The sequence below is a fragment of the Medicago truncatula genome, chromosome 1 (assembly GCF_003473485.1).
Source record: "Medicago truncatula cultivar Jemalong A17 chromosome 1, MtrunA17r5.0-ANR, whole genome shotgun sequence".
Taxonomy (NCBI): Eukaryota; Viridiplantae; Streptophyta; class Magnoliopsida; order Fabales; family Fabaceae; genus Medicago; species Medicago truncatula.
Window position 1 is genome coordinate 9,373,393 of NC_053042.1, and position 16,753 is coordinate 9,390,145.

Below are 16,753 nucleotides of genomic sequence, written 5' to 3' on the forward strand. Positions count from 1 at the left end.
GAAATTTGTGAATAGTGTTCCGTACACCAAGTCCAACATTGTCTGAGAATCGAATAAAACGGTTTTCATAGAAGAAAGTTGGTGTTACCACTTAAGATAATGCTAAAAAAACACAACAAATTGACCATTTTAACCTCATCGGCAGTTAACAACCACCAAATGTTTTTCAGCAGCAGTTTACTACCGTGGCCATTTTGTGTCGCAGAACACCATATGTTTCATCTTAATGTACTGCAAAATCATCAAAAACGATAAATGAGTGAACCAAAACGATAACATGAAATGTGATAAAAGCAAAAAAGCTAAAGGGAAGGGGGAATTGTGGATATCAAGCTATTGATTAACATTGACTCAGAAATTCAGGATTCACTATCGAGCTTTAATTTTTTCAAGGGAAAGGGGAAAAGTTCGAGTAAACCCACAATTATAAGAGATTTAAGGTCCGGGGATTAGTTACGTAAAGAGAAGGTATTACCACCTAAACGTCTATAGTACTCTATAGGAACCTCTTGCATTTATTTATTTTTGGCTAAAATTATTTATTATTTGCTTGTAAAAAGATTTTTGTGATGAGGGAAAAAAAGAAAATATTTTTTATTATTTTTTGATTTGGAAAGACAAAGTCTTTTGCCTCCCATGAGGGATCAAAACCACGTAGTTCGGTGTAAAAAGCCGAGTGATTTGTTTGATGTTTTTTAATTAATTTTTTTTGAAAAGATTTTAAAAATTTATACCTTTGGTTTAGTTTAGGGATCCGGATCTGTGATGATTCTGGTGTTTTGGATCGGTTATGGATTGTGTTTGATTTGTTGACCTTGTGGTTTTCTAGGTTTATGTTGTTTTAGTACGACTTTGATGTTATTGCTTTGTGTGGTTGGTTGACTGGTTTTGGTGGTGATGTTCGTGATGGTGATTTTTGATGTTATGTGGTCTTGGTTTTGATTTGGTTACGGTCTTGGTAGTTGGATTGGTATGATGTTGGTTTCTGTTGTTTTTGATTGCTTGGTTTAGGTTTTTTGTGATTTTGCTGACGATGTTGGATTTTTGTGTTTATTACTGGTTTATGATGGTATCAGACAAGGTTTGGAATTAGGGTTGATGCAAAATTTGGCAGCTTTCCTTGTGTTTTTTCTTGATGTCCTTCTCTAATGAATTCATGTGATTTTTAAAGGCTCTTTGATTTTTAAAAATGCAAAACTAGTTAATGAACTTGATGGAGGTTTGAATATGATTGAATAATTTTGGAATGGGAAAATTGACACGAGTGATCTGGCCACGAAATGGCTTTGGACTTTTTTTTTATTTTTAAAAACTAAATTAAATAAAAACAGAAAAATAAAATAATAGATAAAAAGATAAATAGAATGAAAATAAATAAAAAAGTGATAATAAAAATAAAAATAAAACTGAGATAAAATAAAATAAATAGTGGACCCAAAAATGAGGTATTTTAAAATAGCTCTCTTTTGAAAAGACAAAAAAAAAAATATCCGGACCAAAAAACATGTGAAAATGGAATCTTAGGTCAAAAATTGGGGTTTAACAGATGCCCCTATTGAAGTTTTTTCGTCCCGAGACTTGAATATGAAATCTTCGATTCGACGGGCCGAAGAGATTTAAATACAGAGTACAACATTTTTGACCCTAAGATACCAGAATGCTCATGATGCAAGTGTGAATGCAAGATGTCAAAGGTAATCTGAATGGGAAAAGAAACAACAAAAGGATACCCGAGTTCGTTAAAGAAAGGGATCCAAATCCAATGAGGGATAATGCAGTTTCACTGGAGAAAAAAGCTTGTCTACTATCATACTGATTCATAATGATAGCGAAATAAAGACAAATGACCGATATTACCTATTATCACATATATGATAGCTTAATAAAGGTAAAATGTAATAGGATATTGACTACTATCGGTATGAGGATAACCTAATGAAGACAAATGGTAGGTATTGCCTACTATCGGTACGAGGATAGCTTAATGACGGTAAAATGTAAAAGGAAAAAAATAGTGTCTACTATCGGTATAAGGATAGCTTAATGAAGACAAATGACAAGTATTACCTATTATCGGTATTGATAGTTGTATGAAGGTAAAATGAAGGAGACATTGTCTACTATCGGTATTGATAGCTGTATGAAGACATATGACAAGTGTTACCTACTATAAGTATTGATAGTTGTATGAAGGTAAAATGAAGGAGACATTGTCTACTATCCGTATTGATAGATGTATGAAGACAAATGACAAGTATTACCTACTATCGAAATTGATAGTTGTATGAAGGTAAAATGAAAGAGACATTGTCTACTATCAGTATTGATAGTTGTATGAAGACAAATGACAAGTATTACCTACTATCGATATTGATAGTTGTATGAAGATAAAATGAAGGAGACACTATGTACTATCGGTATTGATAGCTGTATGAAAACAGATGACAAGTGTTACCTACTATCAGTATCGATAGTTGTTTGAAGGTAAAATGAAGGAGACATTGTCTACTATCGGTATTGATAGCTGTATGAAGACAAATGGCAAGTATTACCTACTATCGGTATTGATATTTGTATGAAGGTAAAATGAAGGAGACATTGTCTACTATCAGTATTGATAGTTGTTTGAAGACAAATGACAAGTATTACCTACTATCGGGATCGATAGCTGTATGAAGGTAAAATGAAAGACACATTGTTGACAATCTGTATGGATAGTTGTATGAAGACAAATGACAAGTATTACCTACTATCGGGATTGATAGTTGTATGAAGGTAAAATGAAAGAGACATCTCTTGACCAGACACACTTGGGATGACACTTTTGAGAAAATTGAATGTATTTACAAGCTGTTCGCATGAAGAACCTGCTGATTGAAATGTTTTCTTAGTGATATCTCTTGACCAGACACACTGGGATGAGACTTTTTTGAAGGTATTTTCAACCTGTTTGTATGGAGAACATGCCGCTTGAAATATTTGCTTAGTGACCTCTCTTGACCAGACACATTGGGGATGCCATTTTTTTAAAGGTATTTGCAAGCTGTTCGTATGGAGAACTTGCCACTTGAAATATTTGGGCCAGGACCGAACTGAAGGGATACGACCAAACAAGACTCGAGGTGACATTTAGACATATGAAAATGCAATCATGTATGAATGATATGCGGTGTATGGATGAATATATGAATGTATGAATGCATGAATGTATGAATGTATGTAACAAGTGTACTTGACAAATAGACGTGGACAAATAAGATGGTAGGTGGACTAACGCCGCAGTTCAAACACTCGACAAACTTCATTGTGGATGACATCATTGGAGAAAGATCAAGCCACTGATTGGGTAAAGCCCGACACAAGGTATCAATTTTGTTGGGGAAGTAGAAACTTCTTGGGGAGAAAGCCCATGTTTAGTCAAAAATCTGGAAGAACACACCATTTGTAAACCGACACAGAGTGTTCTTCCACAAGGTATCAATTTTAGCTCGTTTTGGGTGACTTTTTCTCTTTCCAAAAATGTCCTTAATTTTCAATTCAAATAATACATGTAACAAATAGATCAATATTAAAAAAATCTTAATATATATATTAAAAAAAAGTAAGAAACGCAATATATATATATATATATATATATATATATATATATATATATATATATAAATGTTTTTTTTTCTTTTATTATTTAAAAAGTATAACAAAGTAGATGAGTATATTTATATTTATTTTTTCATTATCTCAGTTGTACCCTTAAAGAACTTTTTCTATAATAAAGATCGTTATTGATGTCATTAATAAAAAAATAATAAACATTTATATTTTTAATTTTAATCAAAATCAAAATTTCATAAAAAAAATAATGTTTATAATTTTAAAATGTTAGTCCAATAAAACGTGTCCGTCTCTTCGTTAGTAACTAAGAGTAAAATTCTATAATAGCGGCTAAAAAAATTATACACAGTAAAAGACAATTTTGTCCTTAGATACATGTTCCCTTTTAAGATATACAAGTCGGTTGCTCTACATTGAGAGTGAATTTGGAGCATCAATGAAGTGCAGAGAAAAATTCTCTTCCTCCTCTGTGGAACCATTATCCTTGCTCCAAAAATTCATGGTAGTTGTTGTGTTGCTATTTCATGATCATCATCATCAAAGATGTTATGCAATTACTATTACTAATAACCAAACATATTGTCCATCCTCATCATGTGGCACAATCAGAAACATAAAACATCCTTTTCGACTTCAGAATGATCCAGCAAACTGCGGTGATCCGAGGTATGAGTTATCCTGCGAAAACAACATCACAACGTTAACTTTGTTTTCAGGTAAATACTATGTGAAATCAATCAACTACAGAAACTACTCAATGAGAGTAGTTGATCTTGGAATTCAAGAAGGTGATTGCTCCTCCATGCCTCGCTATTTCTTAACCGCAGCCAATTTCACAAGTTCTTACGATTATAATTACCACGGGGATCCATATGAATTGGGTAACGGTCAATCTCTGGTTGAGCACGTAATATACTTGAACTGTAGCAATCAAGTGAAGAACGATCCTCTGTACGTGGATACATCTCCGTGTAGAATCAACTCTGCAAATAACAGCTATGTTTATGCAATTGATAGGGACTTTAGTGTTGGTGAATTAAATGTTGGTTGCCGTGTGAAGATTGTTACTATATCATCAGCTCCAGCTTTAATCGTCACCGAGGGAAGACAACCTTTTCCGTACAAGGAAATTCATAGACTTCTAAGCTATGGATTTGAACTTTCGTGGATGAGACGTGGTTGTGAAGATCATTGTGACAATAACAATCAAAACTGCTTCATGGATTACAACGCCGGATATCTTGTATGTCAAAATGATGATTGCATAACTCCATTGGGACTTCAAATAAATTGTGGTAAGTAGATTTCATCTTTTCATTCTTACAAATACTCCCTCCGTCTCACGATTATTGTCTCTTTAACATTTTTTTTGTTTTTTTAAATAATTGTCATTTTACGATATCAATGTAGTATTTATTATTTTTTTCCCACTATTATACCTTTATTTATTGAATTTCATCCAACTTAACTACTCCACTAACTACAATTAACAAGGGTGTTTTAGTAAATGCTATTAATTTTATCATTGAAATCAACACAGTTAATCATTTCCTTAATAATCGTGTACAAACCTTAAACGACTAATATTGTAAGACGGGGGAGTATTTCTTTTTTAAAACAAAATATGTTTAAATCATGTGTTTAGTACAGTAATCATGAGGAAATACATATTTTCTTTTTTAATCATGAAGAAATACATATTTTCTTTTTTAAAACAAAATATGTTTAAATCATGTTTTAGTACAAAATTAACGCATATGAAGATTACGGATACGAATAAGTGTTGAATCATGAGGAATGTCTAAAACGTTGAGGCATATTAATTACATTGAAAATTTGACAACCACACAAAAGAAATTACACACCATATTTTTAACAAAATTTGTAAAATTTTAGGTATTGTTGTCAAACTTAAAAGTCAGTCAAGTTTTTTATTAGGCTTAAATGCACTTTTGACCCCCTATGTTTACCATAGTTGCGATTTCGGCCCGCTATTAAAAAAAAATACTTTTCAACTCCCTAACTTCACTCTGTTTTGCAACTCATAGGCCCCTTTGATTTTGACTGGGTCAAAGCCCACGTGGCCACTCACTTAAGTGACATGGATGCCACATGGGTAATTTTCGAATTAAAAATAAAATAAAAAGCCAGCCAATTATTTACACAATTAAATAAATGAAAAAAGAAATTAAAAAAAAATGAAAAGAAAGAGGACATGAAAATCTAGAAACGTGTTCTTCCCCAAAACCATATCTTCAAAATCCACCACCATCGATTCCTTAATCTCCCTACGTACACCTTCTTTCTCTCGTCCACATGAAACTTCTTCATAGCATCAATCACACTTCACATCAATTTCGGTGCAACTCCATGGTTGATCACTTTAAAGAATCCGATCCAACCGAACTTGCAGCGGAACGAAGCTGATCTATGATGGAGGCGCGGGAGTGGTGGATGGCGGAGAGGTCGATTGTGGGGATTTCCAGTTAGGGAAATCTGATCTTGGAGTGAGAAATTACAATTGATGTCACGTGAATTTTCCTCTTTTAATTTGATGGGTTAAAATGTCGGTGCTTTGTTCGTAGTTGACGTGTGAATTGTGCATTTTGTAGAGTGATACAATGGTCAAACATAAGAAAATTGATGATGCATTTTTCAAAAGAAAAGTTTCAAACAAAGATGAAATTTTTATAGCTTCAATTCAACTTCACTTGTTAATTTCATACACAAAACAAAACAATTCATATTCAGGATATGCTCTCTTTGCTAAAATATACTCACTATTTGGCATTTACGAACTAATATAGTGATTTTGTCATTCTTTTTTATTCATGTGTTTCTTTGAATTCTCGCAACCTGTTTTTTCTTTGTTTTTTTTATTCAACTAAATTGCTGCTATAATACACTCTAAAAGAAATTACTAATAAGAAAAATTCGGGTGGGTGAATGAAGAAAGATGGAATAAGCCTTTTACACCAGATTTTGTTTGTCCTTGGATCGAAGCCATGGCTGTTGTTGTTTGTGTTGGTGGTGAAGATTAAGATCTTCTCCTGCTCCTGCTATTTCCTTTTTTCTATTTTCTTTTTTTCCTTTTTTCTGATAATAATTTACATCTTTTTTTTTTATCTTTGTTAGGGTTTTTTGAGACTATGCTTCTGAGTTTATATTTCTTGATTTGAAGTTCTTGGTGAATGAATAGTTTAAAATAATTGGTGCACAATTTGGGTAATGAAGTTTTTGCATCAAAACATAAAATTGAAAGAATATGAGTTTTCTGATTTTTTATTTATTTAATTTCATAAATATGTGGCCTTTTTCATTTAATTTTAAATTAAAAATTACATACGTGGCATCCACCTCACTTAAGTGAGGAGCCACGTAGGCGTTGACCAAATCAAAATCAAAGGGGGCCTACGAGTTGCAAAAGGGGGAAAAGTGAGGGGACTGGAAAGTGATTTTTTGTATAGAGGGCCAAAATTGCAACTATGACAAACATAGAGGGTCAAAATTGCATTTAAGCATTTTTATCAATAATTCTCAACTGTTTTTTTTTTAAGAAACTCCAATTCTTAGCTATATAATTTCTTTAGCTACTCCCAAAAATGTTAGTATATATGTTAAGTATATATATTTGTTTGAGTGTTTTTTATCAAGAATAGTGCACACCTATCAACGGGTTCCGTAGCCATGTCTACATGTATAAACAATAAATTTGTTCCAAAGTTTTCTGAAATGTTGTAGTTTTTATAAAATGTGTCCCTGTATATTATTTTAGGATTGTATGATTGACAATGAAATCATATTTCATTCACTCAAATGAAATCAAAAGTTTATTACTTATTTAAAGATAATTGAAAATAAAATTCATTTATCAGTGATTAAACATGATATTAAACTGGCTATAAACAGTAACAAAAAAAACTAGCTAATAAACATGTATACAAATTTGATACACTTCATACATGTATTAAACTAGCTAATAAATTGCATTATTCAACAAAGATGTAAATCACCAAAGTAAACCATTGAAACATCAATCAATTTAACGCAAGTAGTTAATAAACTCCATCAATGATAAGGGGTTAAATTTTAGGTGGATCAATTCTTATTTACCGATCTAACTCGGCATTATCAAAATCTTTTTTTTTTTTTTCTATCGAGAATAGAGGGTTAACAAAAAAAAAACACGTTGAGACAAATATTTCCCTAAGTATTAGAGTATGAATAATCAACTATAGTTAGTTGATAAGTAAACTAGAGTTAGTAGCTTGGTTAGAAGTTAGTTAGAGTTAGTTACTCAAATTAATATCTATATATAGGAACACTATTGTACTCATTCATTATCTTTTGTTAAATCTAATTTACTCTCCTATGAGTCACTATGGGTATCTCCCACATGAATACACATATGCTCTCTTTCTAGCTGATCACTATGATCTTTATCCTTGAGATTCCTTGATTACTAACATGGTATCAGAGCGATACCCTAGGGATGATGATGATGATGCTTCCGCTTCCGATTCAGCACTCGATGAAGATGACGATTTTGTTAGTGATGAAGTTCTTGCGGTTTCTGCACCAATTCTTGAAACTTCAGCCTCTCACGATTGCATCTTTTTCGGCAGTTTTGATTCTCCAATTGTTCCGGTTTCTACTCCTTCAATCGAACCAAAATTTGATGGATTCTCCGTCAAAATTGGTGAGATTTCATGCGTATTCGTTGATTCTTGCAAGAACATCGTCAATTTTGACGATTCTGTGTTTGTTGCTTCCGAAGAAAACGGTTACGTGAAGGTTCTTGAACCAGAATTGAAGATTCGCAACTCTGTTTACGGTTTCTCTGAAGCTTCGGAACATTTCATCACACACGCAACTCCGGTGAGATTGAGGAGCTCTGTTTACGGCGTCGCAGTCGTGAAGCCTTTGGCTTCGTGGTTGTTCGTCGGAACACATACTGAATCAATCGTTTCCGCCGTCAGCAATCAGGTTCGATTTTTTCAGTTACATGATGAATCCATTGTTGATTTTGACCCTGGCGGAAGCGTTTTCTCGTGTTCGCTGTTCTCCTTTCTCACTGATCTCCGACGAATCCATTTTCGCTTGTGGTGGATACCTTGGGATAGAGGAAAGGAAAGCTTTGTTTCTGTTCGATTCAACACATATTATAAATCTAAGCTTCTGGAAGATCAAGAACACAAAATGCAAAATCTTTTATACTAAGCACTTTTTTGGAAAAGCCGTTTCTTGATTCCATTTTTGGAGGTGCATGGTTTCTGTCAACATCATAGATTTCTGTAGAAATTCCCGTTTGCAGAATTCTGTAATGGAAAGTTTGTTTGATTTTGTGTTTGGAAAAGCGCTTTTAGGAAGCATGCGTTTGGTATAAGCTGTATCTGTTCAGAATCGCGTTTGCTGGAAAAGCACTTCAGAATCGCGTTTTGCAAAAGCTGTCTTGGTTCAGCTGTGTTTTCTTTATGTCATGTTTGCTTAATCATTACAAAAGCTCATTTTCAACAAGTTACTTTGGTTCATTAGTGTGTTTGGAGAAAGCTCTTTTGGTTGCAATGCAAAAGTGCTTCTGAAATAAGCTTGTTAAGGTGTTAAGAGGAAGAACAAGTCAGAAACACGTAAGAGAGGTTTGAGCAGAGTTTCAAGTTTTCTCACATGTTTTCAATTGAGCATCCTCCAAATTACTGGGCTTCATCACCTTTGCTGAGTTTTTTGCCATTTACTCGTTTTACCCCCCCTTTTTACTTCATAATCATTGTAATTTCATGGTATTTCAAACTCAAATTGGTGAAATTCTCCACTTTGAGTTTGAGGGGGACTATTAGAGTATGAATAATCAACTATAGTTAGTTGATAGGTAAACTAGAGTTAGTAGCTTGGTTAGAAGTTAGTTAGAGTTAGTTACTCAAACTAATCTCTATATATAGGAACACTATTGTACTCATTCATTATCTTTTGTTAAATCTAGTTTACTCTCCCATGAGTCACTATGAGTATCTCCCACATGAATACACATATGCTCTCTTTCTAGCTGATCACTATGATCTTTATCCTTGGGATTCCTTGATTACTAACACTAAGACTTGTTTTGTTTCTATTATTATAATTTTGGCTAACTTTTTGTTTGTTTGTGTTTTCCCATTTTTAGTACATTTGTCAAAGATGCGCATATTGATTGAAGGTACGAAATTCTCCCTAAATATATTTTACTTTTTCTGAAAGAAATATTTTTTTTTTCCTTTTTCTTTTCAACAACACAAATGAGTATAATATAATTTAAGGTTAAATATGTCTTTTGCTCTGAAAAATTACAAACTTTCATGTTTTGTCGCTACTAAAATTTTATTAATATTTTGTCCCTATTCCCATTTTATACTCATTTTTTGGTAGAAGATTATTAAAATAAGGATTATTCTAACAAAATATAATATTATAAAGGACTAAAATTTTAATTAAAATTTTGTAGGGATTAAACTTAAAAACTCGATACTTTGTAAGGACTTAAAATATATTTTAACATATACCTTAGATTTTGCTTGTGTGTGCACATTGATGTGCAACTCATTTGTTACAAGTCCAAACATTGGAAACGAAGACTGGAGTTTTGTTTGGGAGTTTGGAGGGGAGGGAAAAAGAAGACTTTGGAGGTTGAAAATATAAGAGAAAATGATAAAATCTTTCTTATTTTTTGAAAGTGATTTTTTAGGAAATGATAAATTAATGCTTAAGATTAATATATTTTTTATTTTAACAATATTATAACTTTTTTTTAAACAACAAATTTTATTAAACAACGAGATCTCTGCTCAAGACGAACAGAGACCGGTGAAACTTATAATACAATCAAAAGGCGTCGTATATAGGCGGAACACCCGAAAATAAACACCCTAAAAACACCCCTGAAAACATACCCCTTCACAAAAGCAACCATTGTTAAAACGATATCCAATACCACTCATCGTCGCTAATCACCCCCAAAAGAAAAACACCCTTCAAAATTAAACTCCCAGTCCTGAAACCAAAGCTGAGCCACATCCGAAAAACTCGTATTTGAAGGATCATACAACTGCCACCACCTATCCACCTCCGATCCACCGAAAGAAACCATAAAAAGCCAAAGAACTGACTCCCGATCTCGAATCAAAAGTGATCAGCCCACTAGACTTTAGGACCAAATCAGAAGGGCACCCCTCACGCCCGATACACGAGAGAAACACCAAATCACGGCAAACAAAATTGCAGCTAGACACCAACTCCCGATCTCGAAGCAAAAGTATGACTAACGACCCCAAAGGAAAAGGCTCAGCTTAACGGGACTAGCTTCCTCCAAACACCATAAACACCTTAGCAACCCCCAAAAAAACGCATACAAGAGCTATTGACGACAAACAAGGACCCAAGTAACAAAGGCTGCCTTCAAAAGAAATCACCCCCAACAAACGCCCTCCTCCTCACATATACAACACCCATCAACCCCTTATAAAGCTCCCGTCCACAATCCATTTCAACACCAACTCCGAGTCCAAAACAAGCACGACCACTCATCCAAACCTCACCATGACAGCCCCACGATCTCCCACACAAAACCACCACCACCACCTCAACCGAAAACCCCCACCACCACACAACAACACCATCACCACACAATAACAAAATACACAATGACTACGAGGGGTCTTCCATCACCACCACCATCATGCATCACCACTGCCACACATCACCATACCTCACCATTGCACACATCACCACGACCACATTACCACCACCATCACCACAACCTCACCACCTCTAAACGGGTCGGTGACAGAACCACCACCCAACCTCACACCACCGAAACACCCACCCACCATGACACACAACAAAGTCAAAACCGCGTAAACGTAACAAGTTGCACAGATCTGAAACCCATCAAAAGAATCACTTCGACCTTTCCCTTTTGTCCCTCATCGGAAAACAAAGCGAAACTCTATGGATCTGAAGCTCTCACGTGCTCCCACCATGGTTCGGTAGTGGTGGAGTGACGCAAACCGAAGTAGCCGAAGCAACGTGAGTAGCAACAAATCTTCATTGCAGAGAGAAGAAGACGAAGACATGCTTCAAGATGGTGTAGCGACGCTAGATCTGAAGCAGATCTGGGTAGGAAACAACATGACCAGACCCAAAGAGAATTAGGACAAGGATCCGTGAGAACAAAAAGACAAACATAACATCACCAAGGGAGGAGGAAGTTGGTGCAAAGACGAGGTCTCCTCGCACCACCACCGCCAGACAGCTACATGGGGTCGGCCGAAAATTGGATTAAATTGTTGTGGATTCATTGCAAAAGTCACACCAATAAAACTTGATGTGTGGAGCAAATAAACAAAGTAATCAAATCAAGTGGATGACAATGAAATTCAAGCAAAAATTAAACAACAAGATACAAAGGATGAAGGAGAACACAAGAATCTGTTTATGCAGTTCAGTCTAATGATGACCTACTATGGGGGAGAGAGCAGCTATCCGTTCCACTATAATGATATCATTAAAATTTTATAGGGATTAAACTTAAAAACACGTTATTTTGTAAGGACGAAAAACATATATAACCAAACACTTTAAATTTTGGTTGTGTGTGCACCTTGATGTACAACTCATTGGTTACAAGCGCAGACATTGGAAACTGAGACCAGGGTTTTGTTTGGGAGTTTGGAGGGGAGGGGAAGAGCAGACTTTGGATCAGGGTTGAAAATACAGGAGAAAATGCTAAAATCTTTCTTATATTATTTTTGAAAGAGTGATTTTTTAGGGAATGATAAATTCACACTTATGATTAATATATTTTAAATTTTAAGAATATTATAACTACATAGATTAATTTGAAGAATTTATGCGAACCCTCCAAAACCCTCCAAAACATCCTTCAACACAATTTTTTAATTTCCACAAAGAAAATAATTTTGTAGTATGAAGAAAAATGAACCCCCAAAACCTTAGTCCTCTTAATATCATCTATTTCTTCCCTTTTTCTCTTCTAATCCATTTCCCTTCCTCTCACAACTCACAAACAAAACCTAAGAGAACCATCAATCATTGTTACGGGAAAGTCCTACCGTATACCTTATGTATATCTATTTTCGTTCTTGTACTCCCTCCGATTTTATATGTTAGCCGAAGAGTTTTTGGTAAGTTTCCCTAATTGTTATAAATCGTGAATTATTTCCACTAAACGTGCATTCACAAATTGGGGACAGTTGACAAAAAAAAGTTGAAAAATGAATATAATTTACATTTATATTGTTGTTATGATGTTCTTTTTGTTGTTATGTTATCTCTTCCTATTTTTTATATTGAATATAATTTATTGCAGATGTTATACTTGGCATTGTTAAAGGTAATAATTTATCTTTTTCTTCTAACAAAGGCAATGTTTTTTCTTTTTTAAACTCTTTTATATTATTATGTTGGTTGTACATTATTATTTATATTTTTACACCAACTATATTATTTTTGTTACTCTATATGAATCTCATAATCTGAAGAATGGGGTGAAAGACTGCTAGCGAATTTAACACGTAAATATCAAAGTGGGGTTAGTGCAAACAAACTATACAATAGAGAAAAATATTTACCGATTATATACAAATGCTCAAAACAATAAAAATTGTTGCGATGCTTCAAATATCTAAACGTCAGTCCCCGTCAATGGCGCCATTTTGATGTAGTATCAAAAGTAAGTATTTATGTTATCGTCTCCACAGGGACTGATGCGATATTCTAAGTCGTTCAACAATCTATATCGTTCTGAGTAATTGAGTGGTAATAAGTTTTGGTTCATAAACTAGAAAACTATGAAATTATAAAAGATTTGAGAGTTAACAGGGAAATGATTATGCTGAGATTAAACTTCATCAACCTACGTATACGTATTCTCGGATTAGTGTTGCGGATTCTAATTATCAATTGATATTATCACATATTGCTCAACAACATCATTCGTGTCCAAACGATGTCGTGATTTCTATTGAGTCGTCTAATTGTCGATTTCCCAAACTATTAAACGATCCAATAGTCGATTGCATCGTTGTATAGTTGATTTCCCAAATTATACAATGATACGAAAACTTTAAGTTCCAATATTCAAAGTGATTATCAAACCTAAGTTCCATGTCTAGAACCAATGCATTGATAGAAGATTATTCTAAACTAGATTCAAAAGGTATTTTTTAATAACAATTCAAATCCATAGGATTAAAAGGAAAATCAAGAATAACATCAACATCATAAGATAATTTAGAATCATACAACATCCAAACCAAAGGGAATACATACTAATAGAGTTGATTACATTTAATCCCAACAAAAAGAGTCTAGCTACTCATTGTCATGGTAACCTTATAAGGAGAAAAGAAGAGATGGAATGGAAGCAAGCCATGATGTCTCAATGATCTTGTGAATCGTTAATGATCTCTTTGTGTTTCCCCTGTTTTCTCTCTTCCTAAAGTGGCATATTTTATGATCATTCCATCTGAAACGAGTGAATGGCCTTTTAAACTATGTCTGTTCTGATTGAACTCGCCATGGCAAGTAATCTGCTCGCCTCGCGAGTTGAGCTTTCTTTCCCAGTGGGTTTCTGCCACGTCAGCTTTGAAGGATTAGGCCGCCTTAACTCGCCTCGCGAGTAATTTTGCTCGCCATGGCAAGTTAGCTCGCCTTGAACTCACCATGGCAGGTTGGTGGCGAGTTGCTTCTGGTACTCTCTGCCTCTACTCGCCTTCATGCTCGCCTCGCGAGTAATTCACTTGCCATGGCAAGTTGACGTTTTTCACAAATCCTTGTTTTTCTTTCTTTCTTAGTGTCTTGACATTCAATTCCTGCACAAATGGATAGAGTAAGATATAAAAAGCATAGTAGGGCAATTGTTCATCTTTTTCTCGACTTTTCCCTAACTAACTTGTAAGACAAGTAACAAAACTGCCTTAAATGTAACATGAAATTAACTACTTTCTGGCACTTATCAGTCCTGCACACTTTTGAAAACTTGGTAACTGATCTGTTCGGAAACTGAGCTAATGATGACGTGGCTGCAGTGTTCTTGCTACGACATACCAGTACAGAAGAGGAGATACTCTGGTAGTGGAAGCTTGTACTTCAACGGTGGGCGGGGGCACCTACAAAACTAAATATGTAGAAAAAAGCATAAAAAGAAAATAGATAAAAAAATGAGACGTACTGTATAAAGTTAGTTATAAAGAGGTTTGAAGTTAAGTCAGATAATAATGTTATTACAAGTTCTTTTTTTTTTTTTCGTGGTATAACTTGTACAGGACTACTCCAAATAGTCGGCGTGACAAAAAGTTCAGAATTAGCAGGTGGAGAATTTGATTTATCCAACAAAGTTTCTGATTCCAAAATTGCCATTAAATTAGGAAGAATAAGTGGAAGGTATATCTTGCCATCATTGGTAATGAGATTTACGACGGGCCTTGTAGTTTTCTTTGTGCTATTGATATATACATGTCGAAGAAAACATGCCTCAATTTACGAAAATATTGAAGTTTTTCTTCGTGGAAGTACCATGATGCCAATCAGGTATTCATACAAAGATATAAAGAAGATGACTAGAAGTTTTAAGGTCAAGTTAGGTGAAGGAGGGTTCGGTTGTGTTTATAAAGGAAATTTAATTAGTGGTCCATTTGTGGCCATAAAGATGTTGGGTAACTCTAAGGGTAATGGGCAAGACTTTATTAATGAAGTTGCAACCATAGGAAGAATACACCATGCAAATGTGGTTAGACTTATTGGTTTTTGTTTTGAGAGATCAAAACGTGCACTTGTTTATGAATTCATGCCCAACGGCTCTCTTGATAAATACATTTCCTCTAAAGATGATGTTATTGATCTAACTTGCAAGAAAATGTATGAGATATCTCTTGGAGTGGCTCGTGGAATTGCTTATTTGCATGAAGGATGTGACATGCAAATCTTGCATTTTGATATCAAGCCCCATAACATCCTTCTTGATGAGAACTTTATTCCCAAAGTTTCAGACTTTGGTCTGGCAAAGCTTTATCCAAATGACATTAGCATTGTCACTTTAACTGCAGCTAGAGGAACAATTGGATACATGGCTCCTGAATTGTTCTACAAAAATATTGGAGGAGTATCCTACAAGGCCGATGTATATAGCTTTGGAATGCTTTTGATGGAAATGGCAAGTAAGAAAAGAAATTTAAATCCACATGCCGATCGTTCAAGTCAAATTTTCTTTCCCATTTGGATTTATAATCAATTGATTGAAGACAAGGAGATAGAAATAGATGAAATTACATACGAGGAAAATAATAATGTGAAGAAGATGTTCATAATTGCATTATGGTGTATACAATTGAAACCATGTGATCGTCCTTCAATGAACAAAGTGATAGAGATGCTTGAAGGAAATATTGAAAATATTGAAATGCCTCCAAAGCCCTCTTTGTATCCAAATGAAATGATTCAGGAAGACCTTGACGTCAACTCTAATGAAATTGAATCTGAAAATGATGGCTCTACTAGTTTAATCGATGACGAAGATGCAACAAAGTCTCTATTGATGAATTCTGCTTAATCAGTTCCACTTCTACTTCTACTTTGTCAGTTCAAAGAAGGCTCCGTTATCTTTGTAGAAAGTAGAGTTCACAAATGTCTGTTCAAAGAAGCTAGTGGAATCACCTACTCAATAATCAAACTTGATAGACATGTGTGAAGTGAAGTTCTTCATCACATTATTATTAAGTGTCTCTTGCGAAAAATTGGTTCAACAGACAATATAAACAAAAGTTGTTGAGTGTAATAGATTTCACCATATTTTATTTGAAGTCATTGGTTTTCTCGTTTACAGTTAATAGTAGTTATTGAGCTATCTTGATCAAAATATTCTTCAACAAAACTCTTCATATTCAAATTAGTGGTTTAGAAGTAAGGTGCTTACCTTATTCTTCATGCTATTGGGAGTTGCTCCTTTTTCTGCTTGCTCTCGTATGATAATATGTTTTCTAATGGCACACGTTATAAGTGAACCAAATATATAAAATTTGTGTCGGATATTATACATTCAACTTTTTAAAGTTCAAAATTTATCATTCCAAATACAAAGTTCTATTTTTACGTT

General features: G+C 34.3%; 1 protein-coding gene across 2 annotated transcripts; it reads left to right on the forward strand.

Moving 5' to 3' along the window:
- Positions 1-4,051: 4,051 nt before the first annotated feature.
- Positions 4,052-16,487, forward strand: LOC25482317 (rust resistance kinase Lr10). 2 transcript variants are annotated; one of them, XM_024775481.2, is made up of 4 exons: positions 4,052-4,907; positions 9,770-9,802; positions 12,971-12,994; positions 14,928-16,487. In XM_024775481.2, exons 1-4 carry the CDS (start codon positions 4,112-4,114, stop codon positions 16,208-16,210), a joined length of 2,136 nt encoding a protein of 711 aa, XP_024631249.2. In that variant the 5' UTR covers positions 4,052-4,111; the 3' UTR covers positions 16,211-16,487. The 2 variants fall into 2 exon arrangements, with proteins under 2 accessions (XP_024631249.2, XP_024631250.2); XM_024775482.2 differs by lacking the exon at positions 12,971-12,994.
- The last annotated feature ends 266 nt before the right edge of the window (positions 16,488-16,753 follow it).